This window comes from Cervus elaphus, chromosome 4 (assembly GCF_910594005.1).
Source record: "Cervus elaphus chromosome 4, mCerEla1.1, whole genome shotgun sequence".
NCBI lineage: Eukaryota > Metazoa > Chordata > Mammalia > Artiodactyla > Cervidae > Cervus > Cervus elaphus.
In genome coordinates this window covers 48,797,381-48,817,257 of record NC_057818.1, presented here as the reverse complement: position 1 = coordinate 48,817,257, position 19,877 = coordinate 48,797,381, and the positions used below count along the sequence as shown (strand labels likewise).

Here is a 19,877-nt window from a genome sequence, read left to right as displayed (position 1 = left end):
CCTCGCGTGTCTCTTCTTACCTCAGAGGGGCACGCTCCGGACGTTTTTTATGGCTCCTGGGAGTTGTAGTTCTTTGACCTATCTCGGCCCCCTCCTGTTTCCGGTGCCGTCACGGGATAGAGCAGTCGGTGACAGTCCCGAGGGCCCCCGCCCCGCGCCCATGGCCGATCCGGATCGTGAGTCGGGGGCCCTGGTAGGAGGGTTGGGCCGTGCCGGGGCCTGGCTGAGGGCTGCAGGCCCCGGGGCCCGAGGGCGGGAGTGGTGGGGCAGGAGATGCGGGCTGCATGGAGGGGAATGCGGTTCAGGGAGCCGTTGTGATACATATTGCTAGATTGGTGGGTTTCTGGGTCGCGAGGTTTTAAGGGTCCGTTTGCCACGTCCCCGAAGTTACTAATGATAGCGTGTGTCTCGCACCTTAGTTGCTAAGGACCCTTGTTACTAGGGACTTAGAATACCGCTGTCCGGGTTGCTAAGGGTACCTGGTTGTTGGTGGGAACTGTAGGGTGCTCGGGGACCCCTGGTGTCCCCTCCTATTTCTTCCTTCCTCTTCTAAACCTACCATCTCGCCCTTCCGTTCCGCCCCCACCACCTCTTCTTGCAAACCCAAAACCTAACCCTCCCAGCACACACTCCCACACTACTGTGTCCTTCCTAACTCCTCCTACGTCTTCCTTCATGTCCTTATCTGCTTTACTTTCTTTTCACTTTCCTAAGCCTCCCTATCCCAGCCTCTTTGTCCTTCACCAACCATCTCTCCTCCCAGCACTCTCCACTCTAATAAGATCTGCTTTTCTTCATTTCCCTTCCTCCATCCACTCCCTTTTTATACCCCCACCCCCGTATAACTAGGTTGGAGGGTCTTGTTGCCCCTCTCTGTACCCCCACTTGGAAGCCTTTCATTCCCCCTTAACCACTCCCTTCACCGTAACCACGTCTGCTCCCCCTCCTCCCCCAGCCTCTGACCCCGAGGAGACCCAGGCAGGGAAGGTGCAGGAGGCTCAGGTGAGATGGGGACAAGGGTGGAGGGAAGGAGAGAGATGGACTTCCCACACCCCACACGGGGGGAGGTGGTAGAGGGAAGTCAGAGACCCCAGGGCCCTCAGCTCACTGCCCCAGCCCCTCACCCCGCCTCCCCTTGTGGTTCAGCCCCTGGGGGAATGGTGGATTCTGGGGCCTGTCAGAGAAGGGTGTGTGGCCTAAAGCCTAGGCCGCCCTTGCAAACTTTCCTTTCTCCTTGCACACCTCTCCCACCCGCTTTCCCTTCTGAACCTCTTTCCCAATGGGAATGGAAGAGATTTGGTTCCTGAATTCACAGATCTCACAGACGTGTGACTCGACAGTGACTCTACTGGTGATCATGAAAGTAGCGCAGGGCACTTTGGAAGCGCAGAGTAAACAGTGTGAGATCACACAGATTCCAGCCAGTCCCTTCCCGGGAAGAATCCACAGGCTGATCTCGGAGTCAGACTGAGATACAGCACATGGTAATCAGTGTAGAGTAGTTTAGGATTTTCTTAGGCAAGGTGAGAAGTGGTGTCCCAGGCAGAGGGTATACTCGGGGGCATGAAAGAGTGTCGTGTGTTCAGGATTCAGGTGGCTGATTACCTTGATGGTTAGCATTTACCGAGTTTTTAAGCCAGCTGGGTACTCTGCTTCGTGTTTGATGGGCTTCCTAGCATCCTGGGGACAGCGGTGGAGGGGAGGGGTGCGGGTCTACTGTGGTCATTTTATAGCCAAGGAATTGGAAACTGAGTTCTTTAACAACTTGTCCTCTGTCCATTGGCTAGAAGAGCAGGGACAGGTTTGCAACCCTCGGCGCCTTGACACATTGCCTCCCAGATGCTTCACTGGAAGCAGGGGTCACAGAGGCTCCACCATCACCTTCAGCTCCCCCCGAGACCAAGTTGCTCCCACGTGCTGGGCAGGGCCCTCGCCTCCTTCCACAGAGCTTCACTGTCTGCCGCCTGAAAGCGTGCCAGCCCACCCACAGACACGAGGTCGCGGTTCACATGTAGGGCAGAGCAGAAGCTGTGACAAGAGTGCCCCACAGATGCACGGCCGAGTCACACCAAGGGGACAAGAGCTCCCTGTCAGGCCAGGCTTCTCCCTCGCCTGGCTCCCAAAGCCCAGCCACTGTCAAGAGAAAAAGGTTTCATGTGGAAAAGGGACCCTCAGTCCCAAAGAGAGCGATCCGAGGGAGTAAATTGCAGCATTGTGTGATACAGCCAAACTGGAAACAGCCCAAACGACTGTCAGTTGATGGGTTAAATGAACTATGAACCGTACAATGCAACACTCTGTAGCTGGCGGGTGTGTGATATATTGTTTGGTGGAAAATGCGAGGCGCGGCATTGTACTGTGGGGCGACCCATTTCTGGGGAAATAATGAGATTTCAGTTCAGTTCAGTCGCTCAGTCGTGTCCGACTCTTTGCGACCCCATGGACTGCAACACGCCAGGCTTCCCTGTCCATCGCCAACTCAGAGAAAATAATCTGGAGTAATTACCATTGAACTGTTAATAGTGGTTATCTTGAAGGGGAGGATGGGGTGGGAGGGCTGGGCTGTGGGTGAGGGACTCATGAGGCAAGCACCTTCAAGTTACACATTGTCTAATGGTCAGAGTTTTGTACAGCTTATAGATACAATCTTAGAGCAAGGAAACCTGGCTTTCCTGGTGGCTCAGACAGTAAAGAATCTGCCTGCAATGCGGGAGACCTGGGTTGGGAAGATCCCCTGGAGAATGGCATGGCAACCCACTCCAGTATTCTTGCCTGGAGAATCCTATGGACAGAGGAGCCTGGCGGGCTACAGTCCATGGGGTTGCAAAGAGTCGGACACAACTGAGGGACTTAACACATTTTTACCCAGTGGTGACTGTGAAAAATCCAAGACTTGGAGCTGGCTGGCATCATGGTAAACACCATAGATGTTTGTGATCAGATGATTTAACTGGGGAAGCCAAAGAGAAAGGCCTTTGATGTGGAGGGCAAAGGGTGGACCCAGACAGGTCAACACACAGAGAGCAGGAGAGTAGATCAGAGATGACGGAGACTAGGAACTCGGGCGGAGGCTGGGGCAGGGCCCCTGGAGGGACAGACTGGCCCACGTGGAGCCCCGGGGAGGGGACATGCTATGGCAGGAGGGCAGGCGAGGGAGGCAGGAGACATCTGGCAAACACAGGGACAGAAGCCACACCGAGTTAGGGCCCCAGGGGGAGGAGCAGGTTTGGAAGAGATGCTGAGGCCGGTTTGGGACACCGTGAGAATGAGGGGTCTGAGGTCACCCTTAGGGGGAGGCATCCGGGGGCTGCGGAAACCCTGGATCTGGAGACAGAAAGGTGGTATTGTCAGAGACCATGCTGAGACCACTGGCGTGAATGGGGGAGCTGGCCCAGGGAAGATGGACAGAGACGGGAGGGAGGGCCCAGGACAGAGTCGCAGACCCGCAATTTGGGCGCCTGGCCAAGGAGAGGAGTTGATAAGGAGACGGAAGGGCTGGAAAGGTGGAGTGGGGGCTTTAAGCCAGAGGGCTGACGGCCACAGGGTGAGGACTGAGGCATTTCTACCAGCATTATTGACGTAGCTGAGGCGGCTGCGGAGCTGCTGGGCAGGGCAGGGGCCTGGAGGGGATATGAGGTGAGGACGTGGACAATGGGAGGTGATGAGAGCAGTAACCAGCACTTCCTGAGCGCCCGCCACCACCACTGCCCCTGACCAGGGCTGTGGTGAGCGCCTCACATGGCTCACAGCCCTCCAGGTGGCCTTTCTCCATCCTCCAAGCTCCACTTGTGAGAGGAGGAGCTCGGAGACTCAGTAAAAAATGCAGTCACCCACAGGAGGCCACACTCCTCTCGAGCTGCAGAGTTGGGTTTCCAACACAGGCAGCCTGTCCCAGAGCCTACACGTGCCGCCAGCACGGTCCCCTCTGCCCCTCACTCCCTCAGGCCCACCTCCCAGCCACAGCCTTTCCCCAGAACCCTGGTGTCATCCCCTCTTCCCCTCCCTAACCCCACTTCTGGGACCTCATCACCCCACCTCCACCCCTTCCAGGACTCAGATTCAGACACTGAGGCAGGAGCCACTGGCGGAGAAGCAGAGAGTGAGTATCTGCCTTGGGAGCATGGTTCTGGGGGGTTCTGAAGGGTGGTTTAGGGCAGGGATCCGGGTGTTCACCTCCACCGGGGGTGACATGCAAAGTGTGTAAGAACAGATGCAGTGCTTCGGGATCCCTGGCGGGGCCAGGCATCCAACCTTTAGTCGTGGGAAGACAGGAGACCCCAGGGCTGGGAGGGGGCACTCAGGGCCTCTGTGTCCCCTTGAACAAACACCCGCCCAACCGCTGTCTCTCTTTTTGGCCAGTGGACTTCCTGCGGAATTTTTTCTCCCAGACTCTGGGCCTGGGCACCCAGAAGGAGCGACTCCTGGACGAACTAACCCTGGAAGGAGTGAGCCGCTACATGCAGAGCGAGCGCTGTGAGTTCCCTGCCCCCCTGGGCCCCTTCCTGCATGACTCCAGCCCCCCTGGCTGGTGCCAAAAAGGGAGTGTGTTGATCCTGTAACTGTTGATCCTGAAGTGTGGCTGGATTCAGCAACTTCTGTGCTGAGCTATTTCTTGGCTCTTCTCTGTATGGGAGCTCCTGGCAGCTGTAAATACAAGTTCTACCAGCTTAGCAACTCCCACGGAAAAACCACTTTCTCCCAGTGGTTCAAGCACAAGAGCAGAGATTGGCTCCGATTAGCCCAACTTGGGTCACAGTCCTACCCCCCGAACCAATCACATGTCTCTATTGGTCAGGCTTGTTTATTAGAGTGAAGATGCTAATAATAGTAATTACCTTATAAGATTACGGAATAGACTCTTCCCCCAGGTATCTCCATGGCTTCCTCCCTTCTCCCATCCAAGTACTAACCAGGCCCGACCCTGCTTAGCTTCCGAGATCAGACGAGATCGGGCACGTTCAGGGTAGTGTGGCCGTAGACGCTTCCTCCCTTCTCTTTGGGACCACATGGACTGTAGCCCACCAGGCTCCTCTGGCCACAGGATTCTCCAGGCAAGAATACTGGAGTGGGTTGCCATGCCCTCCTCCAGGGGATCTTCCTGACCCAGGGATCAGACCCTCTTCTCCTGCATTGCAGGCAGACTCTTTACCGTCTGAGCCACCAGGGAAGCCCCAGGATTATGAAGAGGGATTACATAAATTCATAGATGTGAACGCCTGAAACAGAGCAAGCATTGCCTAAGTGTTCCCCATGACGATTCTTACAGGTGGCTTGTTCCGGGTGTGGTGTAGAGATTTTTTACCAGGTCACCGGGTAATTTATATTTCTTGCCTCAAGTTGAGGTCACCAGAGTCTGAGAAACCGAGCCCTTGGCAGTCCTTGACTAGAACAATCGACCCTTTGAGGGTCCTGAACAGCCTTTTGTTAGGGACGTCTCCTCCAGTTTCCCTGTCCTCCAGCTGCTGCCATCTCTTCTCAGGCAGCCAGGCCAGACGCCCTGAGCCCCCCTCTCCTGGAGCAGCGGCCTTCAGCCGCTACGGACTGTAGCCTGCCAGGCTTCTCTGTCCATAGGATTTGCCAGGCAAGAATATTGGAGTCTGTTGCCCTTTCCTTCTCCAGGGGGTCTTCCTGACCCAGGGATCGAACCCACATCTCCTGCATTGGCAGGCGGATTCTTTACTACGGAGCCACTCAGGAAGCCCCGTCTTCTGGCTTGGGTGGGCCCCAAAGAGAATACAGGCAGTGGCTACAAAGCTTTCGTTCCGTCCATCCTCCTGCACCTGGGTTTTAGAATAATTGATGGTGCCTGTGAGGGGATAATAATAAATGATAACAATGAATTGGGCTCTCACCTTTTGCCAGGCACTGGGTTACGCACTTGACAGGCATCCCCTCATAGGATCTGCACAGGAGACCTGTGAGGAGTCGGCTGGGCAGAGGAGGAAACTGAGACACAGAGAGGTTGTAACCTGGTACGGGGTTACACAGCTGGCGAGAGGCAGAGTCAGGGCTCCTGAATCTAGAGTTCACACTCACTCCCTTCTACTGGGTCCGCTGGGTCTGCCAGGCCTGGCCCGATGGCATCCTGACACCCGAGGCCCTCACACTCGTGTGTGTCCATCAGCCGACTGGCGGATGCCCAGGGTGCTGCGCGGCAGGGCTGCCAGCCAGCCACCAAAGAGGCAGTCAGGCTATTTCTGCACAGCCCTGCATGCTTGTGAAATGACTCCACCTCTCCCCGCCCACATCTTCCCATCTTTTCCAAAAACTGGTGACATTGGGGGAACAAAGTGCTTATAGGGATATGAATCACAGGTCTGAAGAAGTTGAGTACTAGTGTCTCGAAGAATCATTAGTGCTAGGCATTGATCTCAGCTTCACAGGAGAGAATTCCTTGTCTCAACAGCCCCCACGAGGCCAGTACAGTGATTGTGTCCATTTTACAGAGCGGGAAGCTAAAGCCCAGGAAGCTAAGACCCACCCCCGCCCCACTCCCCCACAGCCCTGCTGGTGCACGGGAAAGCCAGGATTGGAAGCCCTTATCCACTCTGCTGCTCACTGTGTGTGAGCTGAGAATGGCCCAGCTTGGATCCTCACTTGAAAATTATTGACTTCTGGTGGCTAACATGCATTTGATTATGGAGGGAAGGAATAGGATGGAGGAATGTGTATCTTAAGCTGGAAATAGATGGCTGTCCAGTATTGTGTCCAGAAGATAAAGAGGTGGCCAGAGATTTTTTTTTTTTTCCACAGTAACCTGCAGCACTTCCGGGGGAACACACCCTCCCAGCCTTCTCCCTAAGATCTACCTCTCACTAAGATCTCCTGTGTTTGTCTAGATCTAGCTAGGAGGAGAAACTTCTCTCCAAGTGGCCTTTTCATGAATCTTGCTACACTGGTGTAATCTTAACCAATGGATTCTTTGACCCCATGCTGGCTCTTCCATCAGTCAACTGTATGACCCCTTCCCCTGTCTAAGCCTCAGTTTCCTCATCTGTAAAATGGGAATGTTAATACCACCCACCTTGCGATGGCTTGGAGAGCCATTCAGGGATCTGAAGTGCTTGCCGCAGGGCCTGGCACAAAGTAAATGGCTTCAGGGACTGTGATAGGTGCAATTATTTAAGAGGTAAGAATGGGAAGGGAAAACGTTGCTCTTTTTTTAAAAAAAACTTTACGTTTTTAATAATTACATTCAGTCCATGATGATATATCTGATTATTAGACAGCAGTGCCACTTAAAAGTTTTTTAAGTTGTAAAAAATCAATTGTAAACATCAGTTCAGTACTTAATTTATGGCAAAGACAACTCTCTTAAGATAAACAGTTCATATTTTGGAGCAATGTTTGATGTTCAAAACAACAATAACCAAATGTAAGTTGAAAAAGAGAAAAACACATGCTGCCTAAACTCTCCTCCTCCAGGTCGCAGGGTCATCTGTTTGGTGGGAGCTGGAATCTCCACTTGTAAGTGCTCCCCTCCCCCAAAAGCCACTCCCTGGTTGGGGTGCCCCTCCGAGGGCCTGGGGAGGAGCTGTGTTGGGGGGTGTGAAAGAAAAGGGGCCGGAGTCCCTTATTGATTACCCCGCCTCCCCCAGCTGCAGGCATCCCTGACTTTCGCTCCCCAAACACGGGCCTCTACGCCAACCTGGAGAAATACCGTCTTCCCTACCCGGAGGCCATCTTTGAAATCAGCTACTTCAAGGTGTGTGTCGCACAGGGAGGAGGGTCTGTCATCACGGGGGGTGGACGGGGCCTCCTGGCTCCTGCTCACATCTCACCAGGGGCATCTGGGTGCCCACCTGCCCTCCGGCTCTCTCTCCCACAGAAACATCCAGAGCCCTTCTTTGCTCTCGCCAAGGAACTCTATCCTGGGCAGTTCAAGGTGAGCTCTTTCTTGTGGAAGTGGGGACAGGAAAAACTGGGGGCCAGCAGGCATGGGAAGGACCCCTTCAGGGCCCTTTAGACAAATAGCCTACAACTATTAAATACATGGGACCTGGTGGCCTACTCGTTAGGATTCTGGGTTTTCACTGCCGTGGCCCAGGTTCAATCCCTGGTCAGGAAACTGAGATCCTGCAAGCCTTGAAGCATAGTAAAAAACAAAACAAAACAGCGTGGGCTTTGGGCCCAGACTACCTGAGTCCAAGTCCTGTTCTCTCATTTCCTGCTCTTGTGTCCTTGGACCTCAGTTTTCCCATCTGTAAAATGGAGCCGATAATAGTGAAAAGAAATGCTGTGAGGCTTAAATGAGCTAATGATACATGTAAGAGCCCAGACTCTGGAGCCAGGCTGCTTCTGTGCCAACGCCAACTCCACAGTTTGTGTGACTTTGGCCAGACAGTCACCCTCCCTGAGCCGCAGTTCCCCCACCTGTGAAATGGGGATAATGAAGGTCTGTGCCTCATGGTGTGAGGAGTCCATGAGGAGAAACAGGTCTGGAACAGCTCCTGGCCAGGGCGGTACACAGTCAGCATTGCAGTGCTTGCTTCCCTCCAGCCCACCATCTGCCACTACTTCATCCGCCTGCTGAAGGAGAAAGGACTGCTCCTGCGCTGCTACACACAGGTAGGCAGGACCTCGGGCGTCCTGGGAGGAAGAGGGCGGGCAGGAGGGGTCAAGAGCTCAGGCCGCAGCCTCTCTGTTGGTGACTTGCAGTGAGTCACGTCCCCTCTCTCAGCCTTAGTTTCCCTTTCTGTGAAACAGGCCAGGGACTTGCCTGGCAATCCAGTGGTTACGACTCCACGTTGCTTCCAGTGCAGGGGGCACAGGTTTGATCCCTGTTCAGGGAACGAGGATTCCACATGCCACACAGGATGGGCGGGGAAAAAAAGCAGAGGCCAGAACCACCTCACCCTCTCAGGCCTGTGGTAGCGTGGCAGTGACCTCCCTCAGGGGGCCACCCCGTGAGTACTGAGAAAGGACCCCGTCTCTGAGCAGACTCCTTTGGCACCATGTTTTTTTGGGTTTTCCATCAGATGATCTGAAGTGAGTTGGTCTAGCATGACCGCTGAAGTGTAAAAGTGTTAGTTGCTCAGTCGTGTCTGACTCTTTGTGACCCCATGGACTGTAGCCCACCGACTCCTCTGTCCATGGGATTTCTCAGGCAAGAATACTGGAGTGGGTTGCCATTTCCTTCTCCAGGGGATCTTCCCCATCCAGATATTGAACCCAGGTCTCCCACTATAGAATCTTAAGAAAGGGGCACCTTCTTATAATTTGCACAAAGGCCTTGTCTGGGCCATGGGGCCACAGCTCATGCATGTCAGGCACTTAGCTGAGGGCCTCACCCAGAGGTCCTCAGGTAAGGACAGCGCACATTCTTGGCTTCCTAGTTGGTGAGACTTTTGGGGTCTGGCACACCCAATAATGAAAAGTGTGCCCCTACTTTTGTTTTATAAATATGTGTTGAATTACATGACCTACTAGAGCAGTGATACCATGCCTGCTCTAATTTATATCTCAGAACCCAAAATTATAAAATAGAGAGAGAACCCACAGGTAGAAATAGGTGTTCTATTATTTTCTTCCTGGCCCGGCAATCTGGAGCCTGCAGCCTCAGAATCTGCCACCAGGGGGAGGATGAAGTCTTTTTTTTCAGGTCCAGAATTCTCAGAAGGGGGCAGGTACTCCCACCTAGGGCCGGTGGGGGTTGAGGGGAGCCCCAGGTCAGGATAGACTTGACCTTTTATCCACGGAATGTGTTCAGACATGATACGAACAGCTCACCTGAAGCCAAGCACCTTCTGTGTGTGATTTCATGAAATCTTCACCAGGGCCCTGCTGTCAATCCTGTTCATCAGCTTCTGCCCCGGTGTTTACTGAGTACCAACCAGTGCCAGGCCCTGCAGGCAGTAGACAGAGGGAGCAGACATCCCTGCCCTCCTGAAGCTGACACTCTAGGGTGGGGAGGGACAGTGGACGAGAAGGATGAGTCGAGTATCTAGTCTGTCTCATGCTGAGACGTCTATGGAGCACGGCTGAGCAGGAAAGGGGAATCAGAAGTTCTGTTTGTGCGTGGGGAGAAGGGTGCTCTTGTGAACAATAAGTCAGGGAAGGCCTTACGGAAAAAAGGAACATTTAAACAAAGACCTGTAGGAGGGGAGGGAGGGAGCCATGGGATCATCTCAGGGAGAGAAGCAAAGGGAACAGCCAGTGCAAAGGCCCTGAGGTGAGACTGCACTTGGCGTGTTCAAATAGCTGGATCTGAGTGAGCGCAGAGGACAGTAGTAGGAAAGGACAGAGGAGATGAGGTCAGGAGGTGACAGGTGGGCCATGTGGGCATTTGGGGGCCACCGGGAGGGCTTTGTCCTTTCCCTGGTGGGAGATGGAACCACAGGAGGGCTCTGGGCAGGGCCAAGGCATGATCTGCCCTGGGTGCTCACAGGGACCCCCTAACTGCATGTGGAGGGCAGACTGTGGGAGGGAGCACTGGGGGTAGGGGTGGGTACAGAGACCAGGGAAGGGGCTGCAGTGATGGTCCAAGCAGGAGAGGATGGAGGCTGGGCCAGGGAGGGGGCTGTCCAAGGGGAGAAGTGGGTGACTTGTGAACCCGTTTTGAAGGTGGAGCCACCAGGACTTCCTGTTGGATTGAATGTGAAATGGTTCTTGAGAGCAGGAGAGGAGTCAGGGATGGTCGGACATCTCTCAGCCTGAGCACCTGCTGTCTTTTACTGAGATGGTGGGATGTGCAGGCGTTGGGGGCAGAGGAAGAGTTTGGCTGAAGGCACGTCGTGGTTAAGATGCCCGTTAGACAGCCACATGGAGCTATAGGCAGACAGTCAGCCAGACACTAAGGCGTCTGGACTCCAGCTGGAGAGCAGGAGAGACCAGGAGATCACAGGGGTCCCAGCACGAGAAACGCAGACCCAGGACCACGTGGTTCATCCCAGATGCTCAGAGGGCTGACTCCCCAGCTCCATATGAGGCACCCCCTTCTCCTGTCCCAAACCACAAAAGCACAACAGCTGCAGGCTATTTTTTACATGAAAGCCAACATGAATATGTTCTGGGGTCAGTGTGAAATGTGGTGGCATTTCCCCTTACTTATAATACTTCACACACAGATTTAAGTCTACATGTATATTCACACTGACGCATTGCATTACACACAGGTGGAAACATTTTTCCACTCTCATGTTTCATGAAACCATTCCTTTTTTCAACTCCTCCTCACCCTGTTCTTCAACCTCAGCCACTTTTTGAGTCACTGACCCAGTTTTCTGGAACACACTGTCTTCAGGTCTTCCTGAATTGTGACGATGTAGCACTTTTGAAGCGATGCTATTTTTATCTCAAGACACAAGTATCCATTCAAACAGAAGAACAGTTGTTTCCTTCAGTCAAGTCACTGTGATCTCTACTCTTTTAAATCTGTATCTGTGACGTTTACATTATACATCAGGTTTATACTCAGCTTTCTTTCCCTTAAGCCCTTAGTTGGAAGACCCTTCCTTATACTCACCCACATAGCAGCTTCATGGTTTTTATTAATTAAAAAAAAATTTTTTTTCCCATTTATAGGGGAGAAGTCTTTTTTTTTTTGGCTCTGCTAGGTCTTCGTTTCTGCACAGGCTTTACTCTCGTTGCAGCAAGCAGGGGCTGCTCTCTAGTTGGAGTGCATAGGCTTCTCACTGCAGGGACTTCTCTTGTTGTGGAGCACAGACTCTAGGGGCTTTGTGTGGGCTTCAGTAGTTGCTCAGTTGCCCCTAGTTGTCCCTCCGCATGTGGGATCTTCCTGGACCAGGGATCAAACTCATGTCTCCTGCATCGGCACACGAATTTTTTTAACACTGAGCCACCGGAGAAGCCCGCTTCATGCTTTTTAAAAGCATGTCAGTCAGAGACGTGATGTCTTGAAACCGAAAGTGAGCTAACGTTTGACAATCAAAAGAGATTGCAGATGAAAACTCAGACTTCAGGCTCCTCTTGCAGATCTGGAAGAGCTGGCTACACCCCAGGTGGCTTTCTGAGGGTGGGGGAGGGGGGAGCAGTTGACTAGAGCTAAGCAGCCCACCTCCTCCCCACACCCTGTTCCCTGCCTGGCACCGAGGCCAGACATCAGGTGCTCCGTGTCTCCATGCGGTCATTGCTGCTTGTCCTTTATACTGAGCCTCTTGGGCCGTATTCCCCAGCCCCAGCTTCCCTCCCCAGGGGCCACTACTGTTGCCTGCTTCTTGGGTTTCCTTTGAAAATAGTCCACACTTAGGCAAGCAAACACCCAAATTCATATGTTGATTTTTTTCTACATCTTGTACACAGGGCCTTCTAACATCTTGAAGAGATTGCTTCATACCAGTCCATACGGGTCAGCCACATCATTTTTTTTTTTTTAAGATAGATTTTTTTCCCCCCAAGATTTGTTTGTTTTTTGGCTGCGCCGAGTCTTTGTTGCTACGTGCTGGCTTTCTCTAGTTGCCATGAGCAGGGGCTACTCTTCATTGGTTGCACTCTCATGGAAGAGTGCATTGTAGTTGCACTCCTTGCTATGGTGCCAAGGCTTCTCGATGTGGTGGCTTCAGTCATTGTGGTGCATGGGCCCTAGAGCAGTTGTGACACATGGGCTTAGTTGCCCCAAGGTATGTGGAATCTGCCCGGCCCAGGAATCGAACTCATGTCCCCTGCATTGTCAGCAGATGCTTAACCACTAGAACACTCAGGAAGTCTGGGCACATTCTTTTTGCTTTTTGGCTGTGCTCACAGCTTGCAAGATCTTAGTTCCCCAACCAGGGATTGAACCCAGGCCATGGCAATGAAAGGACCGAGTCCTAACCGCTGGACTACCAGGGAACTCCCCAGCCACATTCGTTTTTGTTTACTTGTGGGTGCCCCATCAAAAGTGGCATCAAGGGACTTCCCTGGTGGTCCAGTGGCTGACTCCAAGCTCCCAATGCAGGGAGCCAAGGTTCTATCCCTGGTCAGGGAACAAAATCCTGCATGCCACAACCAAAGATCCTGCATGCAGCAGCAAAGATCAAAGATCCCTCGTGCCACAACCTGGTGCAGCCAAATAAATAATTTTTTTTAAGTGGCATCAAAAGGTAACACAGAGGCATGTAGGTAGTCCTTTGACATGCCATTTAGTTATCTGCATGAGTAGTAGTGAGTAGTGTTAGTTGCTCAGTCGTCCAACTCTCTGCGACCCCATGCATGGACTATAGCCCACCAGGCTCCTCTGTCCATGGGATTCTCCAAGCAAGGATATTGGAGTGGGCTGCCATTCCTTTCTCCAGGGGAATCTTCCCCACCCAGCCATCGAACCCAGGTCTCCTGCCTTCTTTACCATCGGAACACCAGGGAAGCCCAGTTATTTGCATACACACTGCTTACTTGCATGTGAGGAAGTCCAGGAACAAAGGCAAAACTAGCATTTCTAGTAGGCTGGGGCAAGGGAAAGCCACAGAAAGTCTGGAAACAGAGACTCTCGTCTGCATGTTTTGGGGATAAACTGAGGGCTGACTGGAAGCAGAGAGGGCAGTTGGAAATGGAATGGTGGTTCGCGGAGTCTCCGGGAAACCTCATTGGGTCAGCTGTGGGCTGCATGTGCCTGGCCATCTCTGTAACATCCGCTAGGTCCTCCAGAAGCACCTGCCTTGGTGGCATTTCCTTGTGAGCAAACAAAAGCTGCTCCAAAATGGCTGGAGAAAGCACAAATGTGAAAGAGACAAATATCCTTGTGTGTTGACTAAGGAAAGTAATTCTGTCTGAAAAGAATACAAGTTAGTATACTATCTATAAACACAAATGTGAAAGAGACAAATATCCTTGTGTGTTGACTAAGGAAAGTAATCCTGTCTGAAAAGAATACAAGTTAATATATTATCTATAAACACAAATGTGAAAGAGACAAATATCCTTGTGTGTTGACTCAGGAAAGTAATTCTGTCTGAGAATACAAGTTAATATACTATCTATGCAGCAGATCACAGTAAGAAACCCGACTGTTAAATAGGAGAACTGTAATTAAAACTCAAAACAACTTCCTGATTCATTGATTTGTGTTAATGTCTGGCCAAGCCTGCCACAGACAGCTGTGCAGGTTGGGTACTGCACAAGGATGCCATATCTGAGAGGGCCGTGTTTACAGTAGAGACACTGAAGATTGGTACATTTATTTCACCAAATTTCTGGCTGGTGCCACTAGAGTGTCTGGTTCTAACAGAACAAATTTTCCACAAAAGGGAAGCAAAATGGCCTGATTTTGCAGAAAAACACCAGGGCTGGTTGGTGGCAGTGGCCTGGGTTCATAGGCATTTGAGTTTGGGCCCCTGCCTTGAAGCGTCCAGGGCTTACTTTTCAGAGGCACAATCAGTGAGAACCAAAGAGTTTTAGACACACCCCTGCCCCTTGCCTCTCCCCTCCTCTCTTCTCACCCTGTCCCACTTTCCTCTCTCAGCTGCAGTCCCCTGCTCTGTCTTCTGACCCCTGGGAGGGGAAGGTGGTTCACTCCTGACCCTCTCCCCTCTGTGTCTCCCTCCAGAACATAGACACCCTGGAGCGAGTGGCTGGGCTGGAACCTGAAGACCTGGTGGAGGCCCACGGAACCTTCTACACATCGCACTGCGTCAGCTCAGGCTGCCGGCAGGAGTACTCGCTAAGCTGGATGAAAGGTGAGGGGCTGGAGGTTACCCCCGAGGGCAGGCTTCCAGTCCCCTGTCTGCTCCTCAGCGCCAGGGACAGGGTCTCCATTCACAGACACCAGCTCTGTCCTACGCAGCTCTGCAGCTCTTGCTTTCTCTCTCTCTCTTTTTTTTTTTTCTCATTTATTTGTTTGTTTATTTGGCTGTGCCAGGTTTCAATTGGGGCATGCAGGATCTTTGATCTTTATTATAGCATGCAGGATCTTTAGTTGGGGCATGTGGGATCTAGTTCCCTGACCAGGGATCGAACCCAGGCCCCCTGCATTGGGAGTGTGGAGTCTCAGCCACTGGACCACCAGGGAAGTCCCCGCGGCTCTTTTTAGCAGGTAACGGCAGCCCCTAAAGATGTGAGGTGGCAATGGGGGTTCTCTGCTCCCAACCCCACCTCATAGCCGGGGTATAATGGATGCAGGCTCCAGACACGGCGACGTGTGTTAGCATACCAGCCTCCACATGGTCATCCAGCCTGTTGCGTGAGGTCATAAAACCCTAGCCCTGTGTCCTTTGGGTGCTTTGACCCCTTCTTACATGAGGGCCTCATCCAGGCCAATACGACTACATTCTAAGAAGAGCAGAAGTATCTAAGAGAACTTTCTGTGGTGAGGGGCATGTTCTATATATATCTTCACTGTCTAGCATAGCAGCCATCTGCTCCATGGGGCAATTGAGCTCTTATAATATGGCTAAAATGACCAAGGAACCGAATCTCTTAACTTTCTTCAGCTTGTATTAATTAAAATGTAAAAGCCGCATGTGGCTCTAACCACCATATTGGACAGCACTGCCCCGGAGACACAGGATTCAACCAGCCCATTAGCCGGATTCAGGTGAGCAGAGTCCATGACATGTGAGGCTGGGCACAGCCCTGGTATGAAGGCTGGGTGGGGGCTGTCCCTAAGGGAAGAGACTCCAGGGCTTGCTAAAGTCATTGTCCCTGTTCATGTGAGGGCAGAGTATCCAAAAAGAGAAGAAGAAGAAGAAGAAAAAACACCCAGTCAATCCACATTTCTAGAATGCCAGTGAGAGTTGATTTCTGATATCCATTGTGCTAATTAAGAAGCCACTTATTTCATCCATGCAAACCCATTTCTGGCCTTCTTTATGCTGATTTCACAAAGCCTCTGGTGTCCATGTGGGGCAGGGACAGCTGCAGTGCTGATAGGAGGGCTTTTGGAGTGTAGCCCTTCTGACAAAATGCCAGCTGACCGCCCCTGGGGCAAGAGTTCCTGAATGGCCCAAGTGCAAGCAGCTGGGGGTCATGTACAATTAACATTACCCCATTATGTGTCCCTTGCAGCAGTAACACAAGCATCACCCACAAAATATCATGAGCTGTCAATGCAGAAATATTTTAAAGTAAATGGCAGACCTTAACTCAGTGCTCTATAAATATTTGTTGAAGGAGCAAGTGAATATTTGAATGAACAAGCTAGGATTCTGTGGGTTGCAAGTGACAGAGGCCTTTACAGCTCTAATTAATAAGCAATGAGGAGGAGGATTGTCATAGCATGGTGTGTGGTGGGGGAAGGGGGTCTGTCACTGAGCCTAAGAGTGGGAAGCACCTGGACCTAAGTTTTTGTCTCCATCCCAGGATTATCTGCATAATTCTTCCCTCTCTGCCACTGACCTGGCACCCACCAGGTCTCTCTGACCTGACCCGTGATGGGAGCAGGGCTGCCCTCAAGGACCCACGGGAAGGGCTTCCCCGGTGGCTCAGTGGTAAAGAATCCATCTGCCAGTGCAGGAGACACAGGTTTGATTTCCCTCCGGGAAGATCCCACATGCTGTGGAGCAACTAAGCCCATGTGTACGCCACAGCTGTTGAGCCTGTGCTCCAGAGTCCGGCAGCCTCGACTACTGAAGCCCATGCGCCCTAGAACCCATGCTCCAAAACAAGAAAAGCCACCTCAATGAGAAGCTCGTGCACCACAACTAGAGACTAGCTCCCGCTCGCCGAAGCTAGGGAAAAGCCCGTGTAGCAATGAAGACCCAGCACAGCCAAAAATAAATAAATAAAATTTAAAAAGAAAAAAAGAAAGACCCATGGGAAGAACTTCACTCCCAAGTCCAGATTCCCCAAGTTGGGGGCTGGTGGAACCAAGTTGCCCCTTTTGGGACGTGTCTGCTTATTTGTTTGTTCTTTCATGTAATAGCTGTAGGCTGGTGCTGGGAGGAGGTCTTTCCTGGGCAGGGCAAACGCCCCAGGAGGCTCCCCCATGACTGAGATGTGTTTGTATTGACAATGAAGGGGGTGGCATGGGCAGGCTGCAGCCCCGCCCAGTGCCTCTTACCTCTTCCTCTTCCTCCCCTTCCCCACGCCCAGAGAAGATCTTCTCCGAGGTGACTCCCAAGTGTGAGAAATGTCAGAGCGTGGTGAAGCCTGGTGAGGCTTGGGGCCTGGGACCAACCGAGGTAGATCCGGGCTGGGACCCTGCACACCCACTAACCCCTTCCCAAGAAGGCCATGCTCCCTATCCATCCACCCCACCCTGGTCACCCTGTCTCCCTGACTAGGGGAGGGGGTGCCATAGCCCCCTGGCCTATTTCCCACTGCCCCATCCACACTCCCACTGCAGCCCTGGGGTCTGCCTTCTGCTCCTGCCCGTTGTCTCTCCCCCTCCCTGTCTCTGTCCCCTGTTTTTTCACCATCTCTTTCTGTCCCCGTGTCTGTCTGTCCATCTGTCTCCCCCTCAGATATCGTGTTCTTCGGCGAGAACCTCCCAGCGCGTTTCTTCTCCTGCATGCAGTCAGTAAGTGTCCCGGCCGCCCCGTCTCGGCCCACGCAGGGGCAGCCTAAGTCCTGCCCTGTGGCAGGTGGCTTCCCCAAGTAGCTGTGGGTGGGCTTGCAGTGGGGGACGGGGGCTGACAGCTGACCTCACTGGCCGCTCCCGCTTCGTAGGACTTCCTGAAGGTGGACCTCCTTATCATCATGGGCACCTCCCTGCAGGTGCAGCCCTTTGCGTCCCTCATTGGCAAGTAGGTTGGGGGCTGGGGCTGTGGGGGGCTGCTGGGGGGCCGGGGGAGCCGTGACAGGCCCTCATCACTCAGCTCACCATCCCCCAGGGCGCCCCTGTCCACCCCGCGCCTGCTCATCAACAAGGAGAAGACTGGCCAGGTGAGTCCTCTTCATCCTACCCCGCCACCCCCACACACGAGCCCCACATCACCTCCCCCAGACCCCCCAGGAACCCGGGCACAGGTCTCTGGGGAAGCCCAATACTCTGGGCCCCTCATCTCAGACCTGGGGATCTTGGAATCCTCAGGGGTCAGGTTCCAGGCTACCCCGACTCTGCAGGGTTCCACAGGCCTCTGGGTCAGTGACCCTTTTTTATCTGATTTTTTGTCTATAGTAGGCCTTCATTGCTGTACCTGGGCTCTCTGTAGCTGTGGCTAGCAGGGGCTACTCTAACTGCAGTGCATGGCGGGCTTCTCACTGCAGTGGCTTCTCTTGTTGCAGAGCACAGCCTCTAGGGTCCGGGCTCAGTAGTTGGGGTACACGGGCTTAGTCGCCCCGCAGCATGTGGGATCTTCCCAGACCAGGAATGGAACCCACGTCCCCTCCATTGGCAGGCGGATTCTTAACCACTGGACTGCCAGGGAAGTCCCATTCACCCTTTTAAGAGGGGATGATAAGACCCCAGCTCAAAGCAACTTAAGCCAAAACAGGAACCTTGAGCTTCCCGTGACTGAAGAGTCTGGGCTCGCTGGCCCCCGGGCCGGCAGCAGTGCCATCAGGAGTCACCGTGCCGTCTCTCAGCAGCTCTCTTTTCAAACTGAGGGAGCCCCTGTCCCCCGGGACAGCTGTTTCCTCCAGCAGGCGAAAAACATGCTGTGTGGCACACACTCTGCTCAGCATCTTCTCTGTATTAACCCACTGACAGTGTCATCCTCAGAGCGGGTGTGGTGATTACCCCCACTCCACAGAGGAGGAAACTGAGGTTCAGAGAGGCCAGGCCACTTGAGCAAAGTCACAGAGCTGGGATTCAAACCCAGGCCCCCTGGCTCCAGAGTCTGTGCTCTTAGCTCCCCCTCCCCCACAGACTGACCCTTTCCTCGGGATGATGATGGCCCTCGGAGGAGGCATGGACTTTGACTCCAAGAAGGCCTACAGGTGAGGCCTGGGTCTGCAGCGGGGTGAGGTGGGGCCTGGGAGGGACAGGGCCCAGGTGGGAGGGAAGGCATGGAGGCAAAGGACAGGCAGAGCCACTGGTGCTGAGACAAGCCTGGGAGTTTTGACTCTCCCCTCGCCCTCAGGGACGTGGCCTGGCTGGGCGACTGCGACCAGGGCTGCCTGGCCCTTGCTGACCTCCTCGGATGGAAGGTGAGGAGTTATCACCCCAGCTAACCCCGAGCCCAGTCCTTGGATCCCCCTCCCACAGGTCCTCCGACCCAAGGATGCATGATGACCTCTGACCTCTGTGAACTTTGCCCCCTGCAGAAGGAGCTGGAGGACCTTGTTCGGAAGGAGCATGCCAGCATAGATGCCCAGTCAGGGTCGGGGGCCCCCAACCCCACTACTTCAGCTTCCCCCAGGAATTCTCCACCACCTCCCACCAAGGACGAGGCCAGGACCACTGAGGGAGAGAAACCCCAGTGACCACTGCATCTCCCAGGCAGGACGCCCAGCCTTGGGACAGCTGGCCCCAGCCAGCCCTGGCCCTCCTCTAACTTACAGCTCTTTTCTGGGGAGCTCAGAACATTTCCTCAGTGTATTAACGATTCCCTCCCAAAACTGGTGTCCCAGCACCCCTGACCTCAGCAAATCTCTAACATTCTTGGGGGCGGAGGCTTGGGCAGCCTGTCTCTAACAGCCCACAGCCTCTAACCACCCCTATGGCCGAGGATCAGCCCCCCTAATCTCTAACTGCTCAGGGGGCCAGGGGTACCTCCAAACTGCTAACTGTCCCAGAACAAGAGCCCCAGGGCCCACACGCTCTCCACTGCTCCCAAGGGTCCGTGGCCAAGTAGCTGAAACCTAACCTATCCTGGGTGGGGGGTTATGCCCTCCACGCACCCAGTGGGGAGATCCGAGCCTCAAGGCCTCTCAGGCCTCTGCCTCCAACTCTGAAAAGTGGGTGCTAGGCCTCCTCTCTTGGGTCCCACTTCCCATGCAGGGGTGGGCAGATGGTGTTGCTTATTAGAGACGAATTAAAAACAAAAAACAACCACCGATTAGCTGTCTGGCCTCGCTGTTCTTTTCTGGGGCCCAGAGGGAAGCTGCCGGAGGAAGGGGGTTAG

At 53.5% G+C, this 19,877-nt stretch overlaps 1 protein-coding gene across 3 annotated transcripts; it reads left to right on the top strand.

The window, feature by feature from the left end:
- The first annotated feature begins 66 nt into the window (after nt 1–66).
- On the top strand, nt 67–19,811 carry SIRT2 (sirtuin 2). 3 transcript variants are annotated; one of them, XM_043895112.1, is made up of 16 exons: nt 73–176; nt 956–1,002; nt 4,051–4,099; nt 4,360–4,473; nt 7,426–7,467; nt 7,599–7,705; nt 7,829–7,885; nt 8,500–8,568; nt 14,480–14,609; nt 16,963–17,022; nt 17,334–17,389; nt 17,539–17,615; nt 17,703–17,754; nt 18,680–18,750; nt 18,894–18,960; nt 19,078–19,811. In XM_043895112.1, exons 1-16 carry the CDS (start codon nt 161–163, stop codon nt 19,234–19,236), a joined length of 1,173 nt encoding a protein of 390 aa, XP_043751047.1. In that variant the 5' UTR covers nt 73–160; the 3' UTR covers nt 19,237–19,811. The 3 variants fall into 3 exon arrangements, with proteins under 3 accessions (XP_043751049.1, XP_043751047.1, XP_043751048.1); XM_043895114.1 differs by lacking the exon at nt 956–1,002 and having other exon boundaries at nt 67–176; XM_043895113.1 differs by lacking the exon at nt 956–1,002 and having other exon boundaries at nt 146–193.
- The last annotated feature ends 66 nt before the right edge of the window (nt 19,812–19,877 follow it).